Here is a 19042-nt window from a genome sequence, read left to right as displayed (position 1 = left end):
TCCGCTACGATCGAACAACAAAAACTAAACCGGGCTGTGCGCGTTAGCCAGAAACGTTCGACAGGTCCCATCTTCTCTCTCCCCACCCCCTTCGCGCGTCCCACGAAAGCCACGAAAGGTTTATTTTTACCGCAAAATTTCCTCAAGTACTGACGTCCGCCTGGCGCTGGTTTCGTTCTATCTTTTGCTCGAATTGTTCCGCCGAATCGTGTCACAACCACCTCCGCCATTTTTGCAGAAGGAGGAGGAGGAGGGTAACCACCGGCGGCAAACAGATGGAAAATCAAAACAAAGATGAACCACATGCCGGAGAGTGGTTTTCGGAACGAATCGGAAGTGTGGCTCTCGCGTTTGGCACGGCTAACTGCGCAACCACCACCATCATTCAGTCTTAAATTGGAAGTGTCCTTTTTTTGTACGTTTATTTTTTTCTACCTGAGTTCATTTTGGTTATACACACAAATTTGAATCTACTTAGTAAAGAGTTCGACCGTATTCAATACTTAACTCGAATGGTGGCGGAAACTTCCCTCAGGTTACATCCCTGCCGGGTTTCACCTTGCGAAACGGCCCCTGCCAAACATGCCAAAAACCCTAACCCAAGCCCGATGCTGGTGAGAGTTGTCGTCACGATCAGGGAGCGAGTTGCGAGCGAGTCTTTCCCTCTCGCACACTCATTTTCGGCCTGTGTTGTAAATCACAATACATCACACACCCGCATTTTCCGCCCCATGGTCGTCTTGATGTCGCGTGAAAAGTCCCCTGCTTTCCTTTCTTCCGGTCGTCCCTTGTCCTGATTCCGAACGATGATCATGTGGGGGCCGCGCACGTTAGGTTAGTTCGAAACTTTTCATCATTGGTATTTTTAGATACCGATTGAAGAAGCAACAGTAGCAGTAGCAAAGTAACACACAAACAGCACAGAGATTTCCGACCCGATCTTCGCCGCCGTCGTCGTGTTTTTGGCCGAACCAGCCAACCGCCGACCCGACGACCGCTGACGACGCTGACCAACACCACCACCACCACCCCACAGGGTCCGGGTCCGGCATGGGCAGTCGCTGGGTGCCGCCGCGCAGAATGCAAACAACTCGCCGCGCGATTGCGTTTAACAAGAGTACACACAGTTTGAATTTCGGTTCGCTCGGAAGGGTTCGACGGGATGATCGTACTGATGATCTGCAGTAACGAGATCAAAACGGATAAAATGTCGCTGTGAACAGAGGATAACGGAACGACGTCGTCCTTCTCGGGGTCGGTCGGTTGTGTGTGTGAGTGTTTTGAGTTGTTTTTTTTTTGTTCAGCAGTTGGTTTTCTCGTCAGTTTCTATCCTCCTCTAGCAAGTGAAAGAGAAAGGTACATTTTTTTTGCGAAGAAGAAAAAAGTTTCTGTTTCCGTACCCGTCGCCAGTTCCCCGTGAGATTCGGGGTCAAGAACAGTGCTTCTATATCTTTATTTTTTTTTGTGTGGTCCGCGATTCGGTGAAATATTTTGAAACTTTCTGCCATAAAGTGATCACAAGTGTTAACGATTGTTATTCTCGGTTGTCGAAAACAATTAAAATCCTGAAAACCTCGGTTCAATAAACGGACGGGGATATGTCCACGACGGCGACAGTGAAGATCCCGCTATCGAAAGTAGTTGTAAATTATTCCAATGGTGGAATGGTGGCTAAAAATGTAACTCTCTGTTGTCATCAACCACAGCAGCAGTTGCAGAATGGATCGGCAGCAACGGTCGCGGCACCCATCGGGACCGCCAAAAAGTCGGTCAAGGTCACTAAAAACCCACCAGCAGCAGCAGCATCAACTGCTGTGGCAACCAGTGCAAACGGCGTCGCCCCTACCCGTAAGCAAGTCTCGTCGGTGAACAAAACGGCGGCCCATCACGATCCCAACCATGCCAAGCGGTCCAATTCACCGGTACCTCGTTCTTCGCCTTCTTCCTCGTCCTCCGAGGAAGTCCCCGGAGCTACTGCCGCCGCTAAGCCGGCCCCTCTGGTGTATTCCAAGCCGGAACTTCCGTTGATCAAAGGAAGCGGCCCGAACGGAGAACTCACCCTGAAGGACGTTCCCGTGTCGGGAATCTCCTTCCAGGAAGTGATCGATCCGAACCATGAGGGTCCTCCCAGCACCAAAGTTATCATCTACAAGCCGAAGAGCGGCCGAGGTCAACCGACGGCGAAAGTCATCGTAACCAAGGTTTTGTCTGTCTTTTTCCGGTGTTTTGTTCCGTGTGATTGATTGTCGATTCTGGTCGTCGTCTACCGGAATCCGGTGTGCTAATCAGCTGTTTCTTGTAATGTGGCACGCCTTTCTGTGCGTTTCGATCGGTTTGTGCCGTGGTGGGAGGGTCACCACCTGAGGGGGGGATATTCGGGACTGACGCTGGAAAATAGGCATGCAAGTGGAGAGTTCGCATTGGATTGGACTATAAATTGATTGGTGATATTTGCTAATACTGTTCAGTACCTGGAATCTAACACTTGATTTAAGACAAAAGAAAAATGTCTCGTTCTTCAATATTCGTTTGTCTAAGAAAAAAAGGAAAAAAACAGAGTGAAGTTTTGTGCATAAAATGAATTGAAATTTTTTCCATTGCAAGTGGTAGTAATACCAATTGATGATAAATTCGTGTATTTTCGAATGCAGTGATGAAATTATATCATCTGATAACTATTTTCCCTACTTTTTCAAAATGAAATGCCTACTGAAAAATGTACTGTTTTGTTGTATCGGTGTATTGTATTTTCATAATTTTTCCACAAAATGTACCGTTTTGCTTCCATTTTTTGTTTAGAAAAAATTCAAAATAAGTTTTTTACAGATAAAAGTAGGGGAGGGTGATCTGTAACCGGCATTCTTTTATTTTTTATTTATAAGTTTTGACTAAATGAACATTATGTGGACATTTCGATTTAATTGTTTTTCCTATTTAGAAAAATGGACATTTCATTTTTGGACATTTCAAAACGCGGATTTCGATCATCGGCAATCTACCAGAAATGCAAAAATTTCAGTAAAAACAACGATGATTGAATGGAAAAATACTCATTTCAGACACATATTGGACAAAAGTTTTGATTGTCTGATGGTTTTGGAGTCGCCATGTCTCGCTGACAGTCAAGAAATGTAAGCTGTCATGTTGTCCACGTGTTGCATTCCACCAGTGATGCCAGGTAATACTATTGCTGCAGACGAAAAACGATCTACAGTTTAACTAAGAAATCTGCAAATTTGACAAATTTGCAGACCTGACATCTCGCGATTTGTCGACAATTGAATTACGAAATAGATTGAATTCACTTTATAAATATGCAATGCATTCACCCTTTCGATTTATGTCCTTTAATTTACGGCACTATAAAAAAGGTCCGATAAAAAAACGTTTGTGTTGATTTTCACAAAATAAAAAATTATTTTGATCGTAGCAAAAAAAAGACTCGTCTGTTTGATTTGGTATTTGCCACAAAAATAGCGGTCTATATGACATTTGTCGGAATGACGCTATCTGCTTTCTGTCAAAAAGTTTGGAGGGGTGCCGGCGGATCAGGGTCATGTCGCCGAAAGCCATTTCGCCGAAAGCCGTTTCGCCGAATGTCATTTCGCCGAATGGGCCACTTCGTCGAATGTCATTTCGCCGAAAGCCATTTCGCCGATTCCTACAAATGTCTTAAAATCGTTATGGGAATCGATTTAAAATAAAGACAAATTAAAGATAATAACGTTAACGTCCGTTTTGTTGACCTACAATTGTACTTCTTGAATAAAGATTGATTCATGAACCTCAGAACGGAGTTCCCTAAGAAACTTGTTGACTACTAATCATCAAAGCAATTCCATAGGTATCTACCAAGCAAATGTATATTTTATTTTCCGTTTACTGAATAAAAAAATATTTAATGTGGCTTCGCCACATCGATATGATTCGTGTGCTGTCCGACCTCGCTAGTAGACCGGGCAAACGAGGCGGTTACAGGTTTGTATGCAAGAGGCCGCCGCTATTCGGCGAAATGGCATTCGGCGAAACGACTTTCGGCGAAATAGCTTTCGGCGCAATGACCCGCTCCCGGGTGCCGGCACCCGAACACTCTCCCCTACATGTATAAATCTACTTAAAATGATTTTTTTTTCATTTTTTGCCAACATGGCGGCATTGAAAACGATTACTCAAATTCGTCCGGTTCGTTGGAGGAGAGCAAAAAGCAGTTTCATAATTTGTATCGAACTGGCTATTGTCGCTACTAGAATGAAACATTTTCACCCAGAAAAAAACAAAATGACGATTTTTTTAAAAAATCTTTCGACTTTATTTTGCACTTTTAATTGTTAATAACTTTACCCATTAATCATGAGAAAATCCCGTATGATTCATGTTGATAATTGCAATAGCTTTGGAATACGAGTGACAGTTTAAAATCGTGGTTTCTAGAAAGAAAAACGATTATTCGAGACAAATCGTGCCTGGACGCGTATCGTTCAACTTTTCTCGGTCGCGTATACTCTTGACCCTAATTCTAGATTATTTCTAAGAGTATTTTCTAACTATTTGAATTTTTGAGAATTGTTCAAAGGAACCTGATCTTGAAAAAAAACTATTCTAGCGTTAGTTTCGTCGGCTCCTGAAATCATAAATATATTTTTAAATTCATAATAAAAATTATGTTTATCGTGAGTAAAGCTTGCTTCAAATAGAATTGGAACAAAGACAATTGCCTGTATTTCAGTTATTTATTATTGTATTCAAGATCTTTTTTTATACAAATGTAGCGTTTTCTTCATACTTTTAAGAAAAAATACGGATAAAATTATTCGTCACGGTTTTGAAGGAATTCTCGAATTTTTCCTGTAACACGGCTCAGTAGGCGGCGCACACCTTCTTCGTCCATCGTTTTAGCTATCTTATTCCACCAGGTCGTCATCTGATTGATGTCTTTGACAACGTTTCCCTTTGCCTTGAGTCTCCTCTTCATGATTGCCCAGTATTTCTCAATAGGGCGGAACTGGGGGCAGTTGAGTGGGTTAAGGTTTTTCGGAACAAACTGGACCACTTTCTCTGCATACCATTCTTAAACGGCTTTGCTGTAATGACAGCTTGCCAAATCTGGCCGAAACATTACAGGATGGTATCGTGGGATCGAATGAACGGCAAAATTCGTTTTTGGAGACACTCTTTTTGGTATAGTTCCGATGTTATTGTCTTATTTGTAACGAAAACTTTCGTTTTTTGCCGCAGCTGCAAATGCCCGGCCAAATCATAAATTTTCTTGCAAATTTGTCGGCAAAAACAAATTTAAATTTGGCTGGAACATCCCCCCGAGCCGTTGCCAAGTAAAATTTTTGACCTGGGATTTGACCGAAGTCAGCCTCGACACAGGTTTCATCGTCCATCAGAAGACACCCGTTGAACTTGGTCAGCACCTGGTCATATAGTTTCCGAGCACGAATTTTGACCACACTATTCTGTTTCATGGTCCGATTTTGCTGTTTGCTAGCTCGATACGACTTGATTCCTTCCCGGAGTCGAGTTCTCCTCACGGTACTATGGGCAGCACCGAATTTTCTGGCCAAATCACGGTCCGGCAGATTAGGATTCCTCTTAATCGTCTTCAAAATCTTACCACGCAATTTCCGGTCGTCAGTTCGACTCCGACGATCGGCTTGAGGCTTCCGAATCGTCGTCAATGTTTCCTTACACCGTTTGATAACGCGCCATACGGTATTTCTGGGCAAATTCAGCTGTTTAGCTAGCCTAAATGCAGACCACAATGGATTTTCCAAATAACTGTGCACAATTTTTTTTCCTTCTTTCGGCTTCCATGTTTATTGTTTACAAAGTACAGTCGATTTTCGGAATGTCAAAAATCATACGTGAAGCTGACAAAATTAACGACACGTGGGCGCCAAGAGCTTCCAAATCCGTCCACCAGGAGCGCCACAATATGAGCAAACGTTTGTTCCAATTCTAAATGAAGCAAGCTTTAATAATTTTTTTTTTCCCTGAAAAAGTCGCTACATGGGGAAAATTTTCTACACTTGTTAGCATCGCGGATATCCCTCTGAACTTTCCGGATCTAGTTAAAACAGGCGAGACCCAATAATTGGAACAAAAAAATGGAAACAGACAATGAAATACAAGTATTACTTCAACTGTTTACCAGTTTTTTTTAAATAAAAAATTGACTGACTTGTTAAGACAATATTGTATTGAAATTAGGTTAAAACCGGGTTTAAATGAACGAAATCAATAAAATTTTATCGTTTATTTAAACCCGGTTTTAACCTAATTATGGTTGTTTTGGAGTTTGAAATACAGTAACATGTGTTCTTGTTTGAATATATAAATTTTTCGGAAATATGGTAAAACGACCGTATATGTAATTAGCAATAATTATGTATTCAACTTTAGTAGTCTTTCGAATAAGGTCAGCTGTTTTATACTGCCAGATTCTGTAAACAACCTTGAAAAATATTATACCAGTCGTCGAAACGTTCGGGCGGTATGAAACAGTCGTCCTTTCTTCAAATAGACCGCAAAGCTGAATACTTAGTTATTGCTAAATTAATTGCATTACATAAAGACTGTTTCAGAAAGTATGGACGCACTTTGATTTCGCTGTAAATAATTCACGAATGTTAGATATTCAAATTTTATTCGATATACTGATAATATTAGACTACAACAACAGAATATTATTCTCAACATTTGCTAATTAGCAATTGTAGACTAGCTGACGCACCTTCTTGCGAACGTTCCTTATTAAATTTCGTACAGACTTCTTGGCGACAAGTTTTGTCACTTTTTTCCAATCTTTTTCGAACTGTTGAATGGTTTCGGCTGCCGAGACATGTTTCCTAAGATGTGCCTTCGTTAATGCCCAAAATTCCTCAATTGGTCGAAGTTGTGGGCAATTTGGTGGATTCATGCCTTTTGGGACAAAAGTGACATTTTTGGTAGTATACCATTCTACCGTTGATTTCGCCAATAGACGAGTAGTGGCAAGAAGCAAGATCTAGCCAGAAGATAACAGGATCCTTGTGGCTTCGAATCATGGGTAGAAGTCGTTTTTGTAAACATTCCTTGATGTATATTTCGCTGTTCATTGAAGCAGTGGTGATGAAGGGTTTCGAAATCTTACCGCAGCTACAAATTGCTTGCCAGACCATAGCTTTCTTACCAAATTTTTCGACTTCAATCGATGTCTCGGACTGGTTTAACACTTGCCCTTCTCGCACCGTATAATATTGTGGTCCCGGCAAGTATTTGTAATCGAGTTTCACGTAGGTTTCGTCGTCCATGATTATGCAGTTCAAATTTCCAGCAAGAATCAGCTTTCGAACCCTCGGCCTGATCGATGCTTCTTATTTCGGACTACGTTTTGGTTGTTTCTGCTTCTTATAGGTTCGAAGATTCAAACGTTCTCTAGCACGAAGAACATTTGACTTCGTAGTGCCCACTTTTTTGGCCACATCCCGCACTGGAACCTCCTTCTTTTGCTCGAACGCCTTCAGTATACGTTTATCCAACTGAGGGTTAGGGGGACCTTTTTTGGACCCGTTTTCGGTTTATCCTCAAAGGTGTTATCCTCACCGAACGAACTTCCTGATTACATTTCGCACGGCCTTTTCACTTAAAGCAAACTCTTGGCATTACATTCCTTCTGTGGAATTTGGCCTTTCTGTTTCAACAGACTTCGCAGTCGATTCTTAGCGTACAGAATCATTGCATGGCTAGTACTATGGATCCTACTGAAGCTAAGAATCTTTCCAGGTCGGGGCTCGAACATACAACTGGCTTGTAAGACCAGCGTCCTATGCATTGAACCACCAACCCGGGCCTTTTCACTTACTCCTTCCATTTTCGCTATCTTTCTCAGTGACAGTCCGCGTTCTGTGCACCATTTGTACACAATTTTTCGACGTTGTTCTGCTGAAAGTCCACGCATTTCGAAACAAACTAATGAAAACGAATAAACAACTGCACAAGTGGTTAGAGAAGAGTGCAAACAACAGGACGCAGCCATAAAAATTGACAGATTCTGAATCATTGCGAAATGGCAGCGGTTTTTGGTTGCGTCCATACTTTCTGGGACAGTCTTTATAACGGCTATGAAAATTCATTCCCCAGAAAATCTTCTGCTCGAGAATCATATCAGATATATTCAATGTGCGAACTTTTTTCTTAAATATCATCGAGTGAAGTTAAATATCATCGACTTCAACTTCACAACTGATTTTTTGCCATGTGAGATTTCAGTTTCAGTGAAAATCGCCTTGTCAATAAAAAATCAGTACCTGAACTTTTCTGCAATGAGTTTTCTGATCGATGATTTTTTTGTCTGTAAATCATTGATATTTTTTTCAACACTGCTGAACAAACATACCATAATCAGTCTGTGAAATATTCCACGCGTTGATGAAGTATTTCCAGCGATATACGTATTTAGGGGTGTTCAAATTTGGTCGCTGACAAGCGGTAATAAGAACTAAATAATTTTATAACTGAACAGCTTAAATTATATATTTAATTGTATGACGATTATGTTAGGTGATTAGTGAAACAAATTAACAAATGAAAATCACAGATTGCCGTAATCAATCATCGGTGATTCTACCAAACGGGAACATTGTTTCCGAAGGTAATTTTTACTTCTCCCTCCAAACACCCCACCGTCCAATGCGTCAAAAATAGCTCTCCGTTTGCATCGAAACCAGCATCAGTCCCGAAATTCATCTGCCCTTCGTCACCCCCTCCCCCCTGTCAGAATGTTGTGTTGTGCATCCATTTCTGGTGTGTTTACAAATAGCAACACGACAGACGTCATTGTTTAGTTTTCGAGTGCTCCTCCCCGATCCCTCATTTGATTTGGTTGTTTTTGTTTTTGTCTCCATTAGCCCGTGGGACACCTGCAAAAGTGAATGTTTCTGTTCCTGTGGTCCTTAGGTGTTTCGTACCTGTGGAAAACTGTACGTACGTTGTAGCGTTGTCGTTTCCGTTTTTTTCCTTTGCCCCCCCCCGCCTCGTGTGTTCAGTGACTAATGAATGAATGGATGAGGAAGGTTCACCGGACGATCGGAAGAAACCGTGGAGATTGTTGTGTCACATGCTTCTTTCGCAGCACACCGGCGCCGGCAGTAATAACAATGATAACAGTGCGAGTACGACTTCGATGAACAGTGAAAGTTATTACGGTTCAAGTTCACCGGGGCCGCCCATTATGGCATCCTACCAGCAACTTCCACAGCAGCAGCATCAGCAACAGCAAATGACTAGTGAAAGTGAGTATCCAACACAGCAAACATATCAACCGTCGATGCTCGGAGGTCCCCCGGTGCCACCGATAAGAAACTATGAAAATGTCATGCTAGCCCAGGCGAATCCCACCGATGAGGAGCTCCGGTACAGTGGACTACTCGCCGGAAGTCTCGCTAATTACAATGGTACCTACTACAACGGTGAGTTAATTGACTTGAGTGCATCCCAGCTGCATCAGCCGATGCCGATACCGATGGCGGCCTCCGTTGGGCCCCAGCAATATCATCCGCAAGCACCACCTCAGCAGCATAGCGATATGTACAGTGCCGATATTGATTTTATGAACAATTATTTGAAAAGTCTACCCGACTATGCGTCTGTAGACTGTAGAAGTTCACCGGCGGTGGCGGCGGCGACGGCTCCAACCGGCGGCTGTCCGAAGAGTGAAAACTACCGGCACCATTACGTCAATGACCCCTACTTTCAATATTACGACAGTGCAACGGCGATGCAGGGTTACTATCCGATCACCAAGTCCAGTTCGTACCACGCGTCGTACCACGGTTCAATTCCTGTTACTTCCAGTCACTCCGGGACCCCGTCGTCGTCGTCGTTTTCGGCTGCTGGAGGAGCCGGCCATCATCAGCCTACGTACTATCATCACGTACCGGCGGCGGCGGTGGTGACTCGGAAACCGGCGGCGGCTGCGGCGGCCCACCAATACCAGTCTCCGTCTTTTCTTCAACATTCACATCATCATGGCCATAACCATCAGCTGCCGCCGCATCACCACCACCACCATCACCACAACCATCCCCATTCCCAGCAGTACCATTATCAACAAAATCCGCATTACCAACAGCAGCAACAGCCACGTGCCTCGGCTGAAAGTCGATATGGAAACGGTGCCAGCCAGAATACGACGGCGGCGGCTAAGAAAAACCGAACCCCATTCAACGATGCCGCCGCTCCGAAGCAATCCAGTATGAGCAAATTCTGGCAGGAGACAACGTCCAACAAACCGGCCGGCATCCCAAAGTTCGGTTGGAACTACGATCGGATTATGGCGAAATCGAAAAAAGACGTCCAGAATAGTATCAATGAGTATAAGAAAAATGTTACCAGTCTGCACAATCTGTACAGCGGTGCGGACGGGGCCGGAGGATCGTTCGGTATTCCGGAAGTGAACAATCACTTCAAGCTACGGAAGAACTATTCCTATTCGCACCTGGACAAACACATCCGGGACCACCTGACGGAGGAAGAGTTCCAGCAGTTGGTCAGTGAAAGTGAATCCAAACCAAACTTCTACAGCAATCACTCGTGCAATTTTGCGAATCCCCTGTGCAAAAGCTATTCCAGCGGAGCCATGAGTTTCGGGCAGCCGGCGTTGCCTCCGGCTCGTCCGCTACCACCGGCGCCACCTCCGGTCCAAACTCTGGCAAAAAGTTCCTCCAATGCTTCGATTCTACGGAAACCTTCCATCACCCTACCGGATGTGGCAGCATTCATCCCTGCGCTGAACCTGGCCAAAAGTTCCTCGTCATCCTGCATCTACACCAAAGCCCTCAACCAACCGAACAGCAAAAAATACAATCTATTTACCCCGTACAAAAGTTTCGTCCCGGAACCGAACGGCGCCGCCGGTGACATCAGTGCGGCCAACAAGTTGATCTCGAAAAACAATGCCCTCATCCAGCAGAAGAGTGCTTCGTTCAATCCGTTCGGTTGTGGTGGCGGTGGTGGTCCAGCCCCGCGCAAGGGCACCGGTGAAAGTTTCTTCGTTAAACAGCACATCCCACCGGCCAGTAAAGTCATCGTCGATTATCCGCCGTTCACGAAAATCTCCTCCATTCAAATACCGATCAATGGCCATCTGCCGCCGGCTTTCCCCAGTGCTGCCGTTCTGCGGGATCGCGTCAGCCAGGACTGTATCATCAACATCGAGGATAACATCGATCAGTGTATTGCCGATATCTACAGTGTCGGTTGTAGTTACGAGCAGGTGCCGGCGGTGGCACCACCAGCGCCTCCGTCACCTGCAGGAGTTTTTAAAAGTTACTCGCATTCACGACTGAATCCGGATGCGAAAAACTTCACACCCAGTCGGTCCCTGTGTGAACAACCACCCGGCGGCACTCAGACCGCCCTGCCGTCGTTGGCTCGATCGAGTTCCAACAGTTGCAACGTTGCACCCCCAATCCAATCCAGTACCAAAGTGGATCTCATCTCGATTAGTTCGATTTTCAACTCCAACATCGAAGTCACTCCCACGTACGTCCCGGCCAAAGGCATTACACTGTCCAAATCAGCTACGCAGATCGCTTCCTACGGTGAAGAACCGGAAGATGAGGACACTATCGTTCCGACCGGATCCGACATCGATGACGATGATGATGACGTCGTCGGTGACGACGTCGACGACGACGATGATGATGATGACGACGAGTACGATCTGAACTATCTGCGCGACGAAGACCCCGAGGACGTGGTTCGGACGGTGTCCGAAAAAGAAGTAGACGAAGTGGACGAAGGAATTTTCGATACCGATTGTAGCAATCAGTACTTTATGGCATCATCCAGCGCGAAACCGTCTGACCAAACCACCAAAACTCCACACGGACAACTTCAATCCGCCGCCGGCATCCCTCGGATATTCACCACCAATGCGGACATCTTTCTGGAAGAAACGGACGACGGCCATCCGATCGGATCGGATTCCACCGATTCCTGTTCGCCGGATGTAAGCACCGTCGCTGCTTCGTCCACAACCACAACCACGACCGCGATGACGGTTTCGGCCGATGAAATGGAGGTAGAGCTTTTGTGCTAGCTTTGCTCCATCAGCTGATCATTCGCCGCCCGCCGCTCGCAAAAAAAAAGCTAAAGCAGCTGATGATTCCCCTTCCCCCCATGCAGACACCGCCTCGCTCAACCTCGCGCGTGTGTTAGTTTTTTTTGATAACCGCATGAGCATGAGATGTTGTTTTTGTTTTTTTTTTTTTTCTGTGGTTCACTAATTACAAACGCTTTGCTGTTGTTGTTGTTCTAATTCCAGACGCTGCAGCTATGCTTGTGCAAACCATAAACCGATTATTATCGCTTGGATCGAAATCCGACCTGGGTGCGGAAGTGCGATAATGGTCGATGTTTATGATTTCTTTGATTTCGAATTGTGGATCACTTTTTTTTAAGAGCGAATGTGTTCGAGCGTAAGCAATCGATGTTGAGTTTAATTATGGATTTTTTTTCCGATTGATTCAAATGTATCTATCTGTTAATGCATCGAGAGTTTCGAATCCAACTCCCGACATGCCAATGAAAAACGAGTAAATGAAAAAAATTCAGGGTTCGAAACGGGGTCTTGAACCACTTTCACGGTTTCGATTTTTAAACATTTCTCCTTTGACGGGTGTTAGGTTAATGGTTTTCCCAAAGAAAATGACAGATAATTTGACAGATAATTAGAATGATCGAGCTATCTTAGAAGATTTCTAAAAAAAAACAATCGCAACATAAAAAAAAAGAAAAACAAGCAAGTGTGTTCGGAAATAAACCTGCATGACATACTACAAATTGAAAGAGTGTTGAGTCAAATTTAGAAAAAAAAAAACGTTTCATCCATTCCAGTATTCAATGCATAGCAGTTTATGTTGAGCTGTCACGCCACTCAGCAGTTCTAACACATGGACTGAAAAGTCCCGGGTCTAACAAAGAGAACACGATTTTTTGGTTCAAAATTAATCTTATTTATCAACTTAATCTCAAAATAGGCCTCAGTTTCAGCGATAGCCTCTTCGTTCATGTGAAATTTCTTACCGGCGAGCATTTTTTTCAGGTCTGCTGACAGCCAGTAGTCGCTGGGAGCCAAATCTGGCGAATATGGTGGATGTGGGAGCCACTCGAAGTTCAATTCATAAAGTTCGGCTATTGTTTTGATTGACTTGTGACACGGTGCGTTGTCTTGATGAGAAAAAAAATTTTTTTTCTTCGTCATATGCAGTCGTTTCTTTGCAATTTCAGCCTTCAAACGTTTCAATAACACTATATAATATTCACTGTTATTGGGATTTCCTTTCTCAAGATAGTCGATAAATGTTTCTTCACGCACATCCCAAAATACCGAGGCCATAACCTTTCCCGACGATTGTTGTGTTTTTGGGCGCTTTGAACGAGGTTCACCAGTTGCTCAGATGACGATCGTTTTGATTCCGGATTGAAGTGATGAATCCATGTTTCATCCATTGTCACATATCGACGCAAAATTCCGGTTTGTTACGTTAAAGCATGGCCAAACACTGCTCAGAATCATCAACACGTTCTCGTTTTTGGTCAGTAGTGAGCAAACGTTTTATTGTTTTTTTTCTGATGGAGTGTTTTATCCTATCAAGAAGCAGTGTAAAATTAAAACACGAAATTATTCCTGATTCATTGTTCTGAAAATAACAAAAGTAGCGTCACATTTCGCACAATAACTCACAAACTAATGGTCAGTAGTATTGTCTGCAAAAAGGTGACTGTAATAAAACTAGCGCCATCTATGTGATAGGCCCGGGACTTTTCAGCCCATGTTTCACATAAACCACTAAACAGAAGATATGTTTACACTACTAGAGAAACACTCAACTTTTACCGAACCGGTTCAACCATCTTTAGGAAAAATGAGTGAGATCACAAGGCTAACATTTGTAGTCGGTTTTACCCTGAAGATGAAGGAATAATCCTTCGAAACGTTTACCATTAACGTAAAATAAATATTTCAAAAGCAAAAATTGACAGTAGCATAAAAAATGAAATAAAAACAAAGCAAGTTTGTTCGGGAATAAACTTGCATAACCTACAAATTGAAAAAGTTGTAAGTCAAATTTAGTTTCATCCATTCCAATCATCAGTGCATAGCAGTTCATGTTCACGCCACTCAGCAGTTCTACATAAAATACTAAGCAGAATATGAGTTTACTCTACTTGAGAAACACTCAACTTGTATCGAAGTACTGTGTATTTACAAACGAAGTCTTGTTAGTCATCGTACCAAATGACGACTTGTAATTTTAAATCGGATCCGGATAAAATTTCAAAGCTGCATAATACCTTTTACTTGAGCTTAAGTTCGTGGAAAGTTGCTAAGCCGTCGCCTGATAAAATGATGAAAGTTTCGTGTTGAAGTTTTTGATCCCTATTTCCGGTACATCCGGAATAGCCCAAGTCGGTTTTACAAATTGAAACAGTTTTGAGTCAAATTTCAAAGAATGTAACCCCAAATGATGGTTTAAATACCGTTCTTCCTGTAATTTTAGAACTGGAAATCGGATTCAAACCAATTCAGGAATTTCGTATGGGGTCTTAAACATTTTAATTGAATCTAAGTGGTTGGAAATCGGGTAGGCCATTTTGGAGAAAAGTGAGTTAAGATCTATTCAAACCTTTCCGGTCCTATTTAGTGCAAACGTGCACCTCGTTGAACTTATGTACAATTTTACAAAAGTTTTCGAAAAAATTTCGAACTGTCATGTCAATAAAAACTCAAATCCTAATCTAAGAACTCTTCAAAACAGATTTCTGATTTATTCCAATTGTTAAATAGGTTGTTGTCCGAAAATTTTTTTTTGTCTCAAGAATCAAGGAAAGGTGCGGATATAAGTAATATGAGAAAGGCATCATTACACCGCTACGTGAAGTAAAATAGGGTTTATTTCATAGACTTTCGGTACTTCTTTATGTTTCGCACGAATAATATTTTCTGAAAACTGTTTACACAGGTTTACACACGAGTTTAGAACACGATGTTCAAGCTTGTACACTGCGCTTGTGTACAACCTTGAGTATGATTCAACACGTACAAACTTAAACATGCGAGGCGTTGCTTTAGTGAGTGCATAAATTTTCGTGTGCGCATCTTGAAGACTGGTGCCGATCCAATTCCGGACACGGACGCTAATAATCTTCCACACGTGTATTCACACTTGTCCGGCTCAATTCCGACACGAAACGGTACTGATAATGAACCGGGTTTTTGAAAAGGATTTGAAAAGACCTTAAGTTCCATTACGGAATATTAACCACTATTTCCGGTACTTCCGAAAGCCGAAGTCGGTTTGTATGGTCAACAACCAACATGATTCACAAAGTGGATTAGTTTTGAGTCTAGTTTGAAGGAAAAATATAAGGGTTTTGTATAGCCGTGAGTCAGATTCAGATATAATTCAGGAATTCCGATTTGTACCTTAAGTCCTTTAATTGAAATCAAATTTGTGCAAATCAGTTCAGCCAGCTTTAGGAAAAATGCGTGAGATCATTTGATACATAAACACACAGCCATTGTGTTCAACTTGACACACTGAGTCGATTGGTATATGGCGCTTGGCCCTCCGGATTAACTGTTACTAGTTAGTTTTTTAACTGATTGCATAATCTTTCTCTATTAGGAAGGCAAAAATCTTATTTAACTGAATGCGACTTTCTCCTTATTTCTCTGAGTAATAGGAATGATAGGAAATTTTGTAAAAAATACTCAATCTTTTGAAGGTTCACTATTTATTTACAGTGGTTTACATTGAGGGAATGATTCTTTGTAAAGAGCCTTTTTCTGAAAACAATTGGGATAAGATCGAAACTGTGAAAGTGGCAATTATTTGACTGAATATAACAAATCCAATGATGTTTTCATAACTTTACGAGTGTACTGTGAAGAAGAAGGTCAATAGTTTTACAAAGAATCGATGACATCCACTTCCGATCATGCATGTGATACTCCAAAAATAGAAATGGGGATTCAGTTTCTATACACAGAATCCCATTCTTATTAACGGAGAATTAAACATATTTTTTATAAAAACCGCCGATTCAAATTTTCATCAAACCGGTTAAACATTGAATTAAGTTATCGAATTTTCAACCATGGCATTGTTCATTACGAGGATGGTTTAAGTTTATATCAATTGCAAAATAACGGTACATGAATTTGAAAACTTGTAGGCTTTTGGTTGTGGAAAAAATGATTGTATATTTTATGTATATTGCTACTTTTTCCCATCTAACTGATCGTTTATTGATTCTGGATTTTGAACCCAAATTTAAATTTTCATTTACTCTACTCAATTGATTGAAAAATGACAGGTAACGTTGAATTTACCATCCACTTTAATCAAACTATTTTTTGGCAAAAACGCAAAATATTGCCAAGCGTTGTCGTGATGAAAGTTTACTGACTTGGAAAATCTCATATTCCGATCATATTTCTTTTTATGATACCTTTCACAATTTAGTTGTGTTCTTAAGCAATGTATAAGTTAGATTTTTGTGTGTATAAGTATTCACCCAATATTATGTCGACGTTTATGGACCTACTGAATGGGAGGAAGACTATGACGATGGTGTTCGCATTGCAGTCAAGATTCGACTTCTTTTCTTGCATTTAAAATATGGCTCGGTGGATAAAGCATTGAGTGTAAAGATGAACTTAAGAACGCCGTTGCAAACAGGTTTCGCAGATTCTCTGTCGAAATGTTTGGCAAATACGTGGATAAAATTATTATTTCATGTGAAAATAATGTTTCCTATATAGCAAAACGGCCTTCACTTTTCGCATATGCCACGTATGAGAAGAGCCTGTTTTTGTACCGAGAAATAGCATTTAATCGACTGCGTCGTCGCCACTTGGTGCGTGGTATCGCGTGCTGTGTGGCATGTGATACCGCCGTTTTGAACCTAATTTCGATAGTCCAATTCGTTCATGGGACGGTATCGAACACGAATATATGACGTAAGCACTGAAACAAGTTTCGTATCAAAAATAAGCACAAGTTTTTGTTAGAAAATATCTAAACAAAAAAAAAACTTTTTATGGGGCTGTGCGTACGACAAGAGAAAGGTATTATCTCATCATTATGATTGATAATAGGATTATTTGTTATTCCGATGTTAGAGGATTTAACCTTAAGGTGATTCACCTCTTCGGGCCAGTAAAACTTTCTGACCCTATGTGCGTGAAAGGCATCAACTTACCCATCACGCCATACCCGTCGTCTAAATAGAATTTTTAATTTCGATTTTATTTATCAATATATTCCACTTGGAGAGCTAATGATTTATCCATTGCTGTTCCAATATTTGTACACTAATTTTTGAGCACTTTTTTGTTTCTTCTTACCCGGCAAACAATCAAAATAGTTTGAAGTCTGGTCTAAATAAGAATATTTCTTCTTAACCTAAGAAAAACAAACACGCTTCAGTCTCGGTGATGACCTCATTATTCGATGCAAATCTCTTTCCAGCAAGATCCTTTTTAAGATCTGAGAACAGAAAATTGTCGCTGGGGGCTAAATCTGGCCATTATGGTGGATGAGGTAGCAATTTGAATTCCAGTTCATGGAAGGTAGCCATCGTTAGACAAGTTGTTTTTGATTAGCTGTGAGACGACGACCAGTTCGTGGTGCATCATTGGTGTTTGAACGATCAAATTCAGTAGCCAATAATGGTTGATTTTCTTGAAACAGAGCAGTGGTTTATCAGCAACCGATTTTTTTTATTATCTCCAATGTTTCAAATTTTTCAAAAGTAGCGTCACTGAAATCACAATAACTAACACACTTATGAATAGAATTCCATGAAATTTTGAATGATCTGAAGGATGCCTCTATTGAAGGCATGAGAATTTTTTTTTTGCGTTAGTAACGCCATCTGCCTGTCAAATCGGGGACTTATTGACCAAGGTGCTACCCGAATGCACAGGAAATCGAGACAGTGGTTTTTAAAGTATTCCTGGTTTGTGATCAATGATCGATGACTATTGAATGCGCTTGAACTCCTTGGGAATGTAATTGGTTTTGCATAGACAGTACCATAGATTATCTCTTTTTGAAAAATGATTAGTCGACCGTACACCGTTTCGACCACTGGTTATGGTCTTTTTCAAGGGAAATATCATATCGTTCCTCGTCGAAAAATCGTATGCTCATGAAAAAGACCATAACCAGTGGTCGAAATGTCGGGCAGTATATAACAGCCATTCTTATTTAACAGACCGCTTAAGCCGAAACCATAATTAATGCAAAAAAGATTATACCATCGTATCGTTTTACTGATTGCTTAACGTACTTGAAAATTTCCTGGTGAATTAATCCCTCATACAATGTAATTGATAAAGACCGAATTTTTCAAATGACGACGAATTTTCATTTGTGATGACTTCATGTTTGAACAGTAGAAATTTTACTGGTTTCGACTGTAACTTGCATTCTGCTAGCGGTGCGACTGTATGCATTCAAATACACCTTTTACCAACCAAGCGGATGTGTGCTTCTGTGGTTCAGTCGATCAACGGACGTACTTTGTGATCGAAAGATTCTCGGTTCAAATCGTGCGGCGGTCGTCGCAATCAGTGTTCATTTTTTTTTATTCGATAAATTTCATGTCATGGAATTTAAGACACAATATTGAATGTTCTTTCACATAAATTTGCGTGAACTGCGATGTTCCATTTATGTAAAATGCAAAATTACAGGGTTTTTTCGAAGTGTGTACGTCGCACCAGTTGTTTTAAGAAAATTAAGTGCTCAACTGGTGAAAAGTTTTTTCAAAATAGCCAAACCGAAGTACTTGTCATTTCATCGAATTCCATCAAACAAACTCAAAATTACCAAGAAAACGCCTAATCAATCGATCACCAGCACACCAATGTACGATTAGAGAAGCTATTTGAAGGACAAGCGATAACATGTTCGGCCTTGTTCTGGCATAGCCTCGGTAGCTGTTATCGCTAACCCAATATCAATGTACCGTAAGTAGG

General features: G+C 41.7%; 1 protein-coding gene across 1 annotated transcript in view; it reads left to right on the top strand.

Moving 5' to 3' along the window:
- Positions 1-19042, top strand: part of LOC131428307 (uncharacterized) — a 94791-nt gene that overhangs the window by 18390 nt on the left and 57359 nt on the right. The window contains 3 exon segments of the mRNA XM_058592165.1: positions 1690-1848; positions 1851-2201; positions 9119-12070. Of these exon segments, the coding sequence (XP_058448148.1) occupies positions 1690-1848; positions 1851-2201; positions 9119-12070 (3462 nt within the window).

This window comes from Malaya genurostris, chromosome 1, assembly GCF_030247185.1.
Source record: "Malaya genurostris strain Urasoe2022 chromosome 1, Malgen_1.1, whole genome shotgun sequence".
NCBI lineage: Eukaryota > Metazoa > Arthropoda > Insecta > Diptera > Culicidae > Malaya > Malaya genurostris.
The sequence above is the reverse complement of the archived record's forward strand: the minus strand, read 5'-3'. Positions and strand labels throughout refer to the sequence as shown.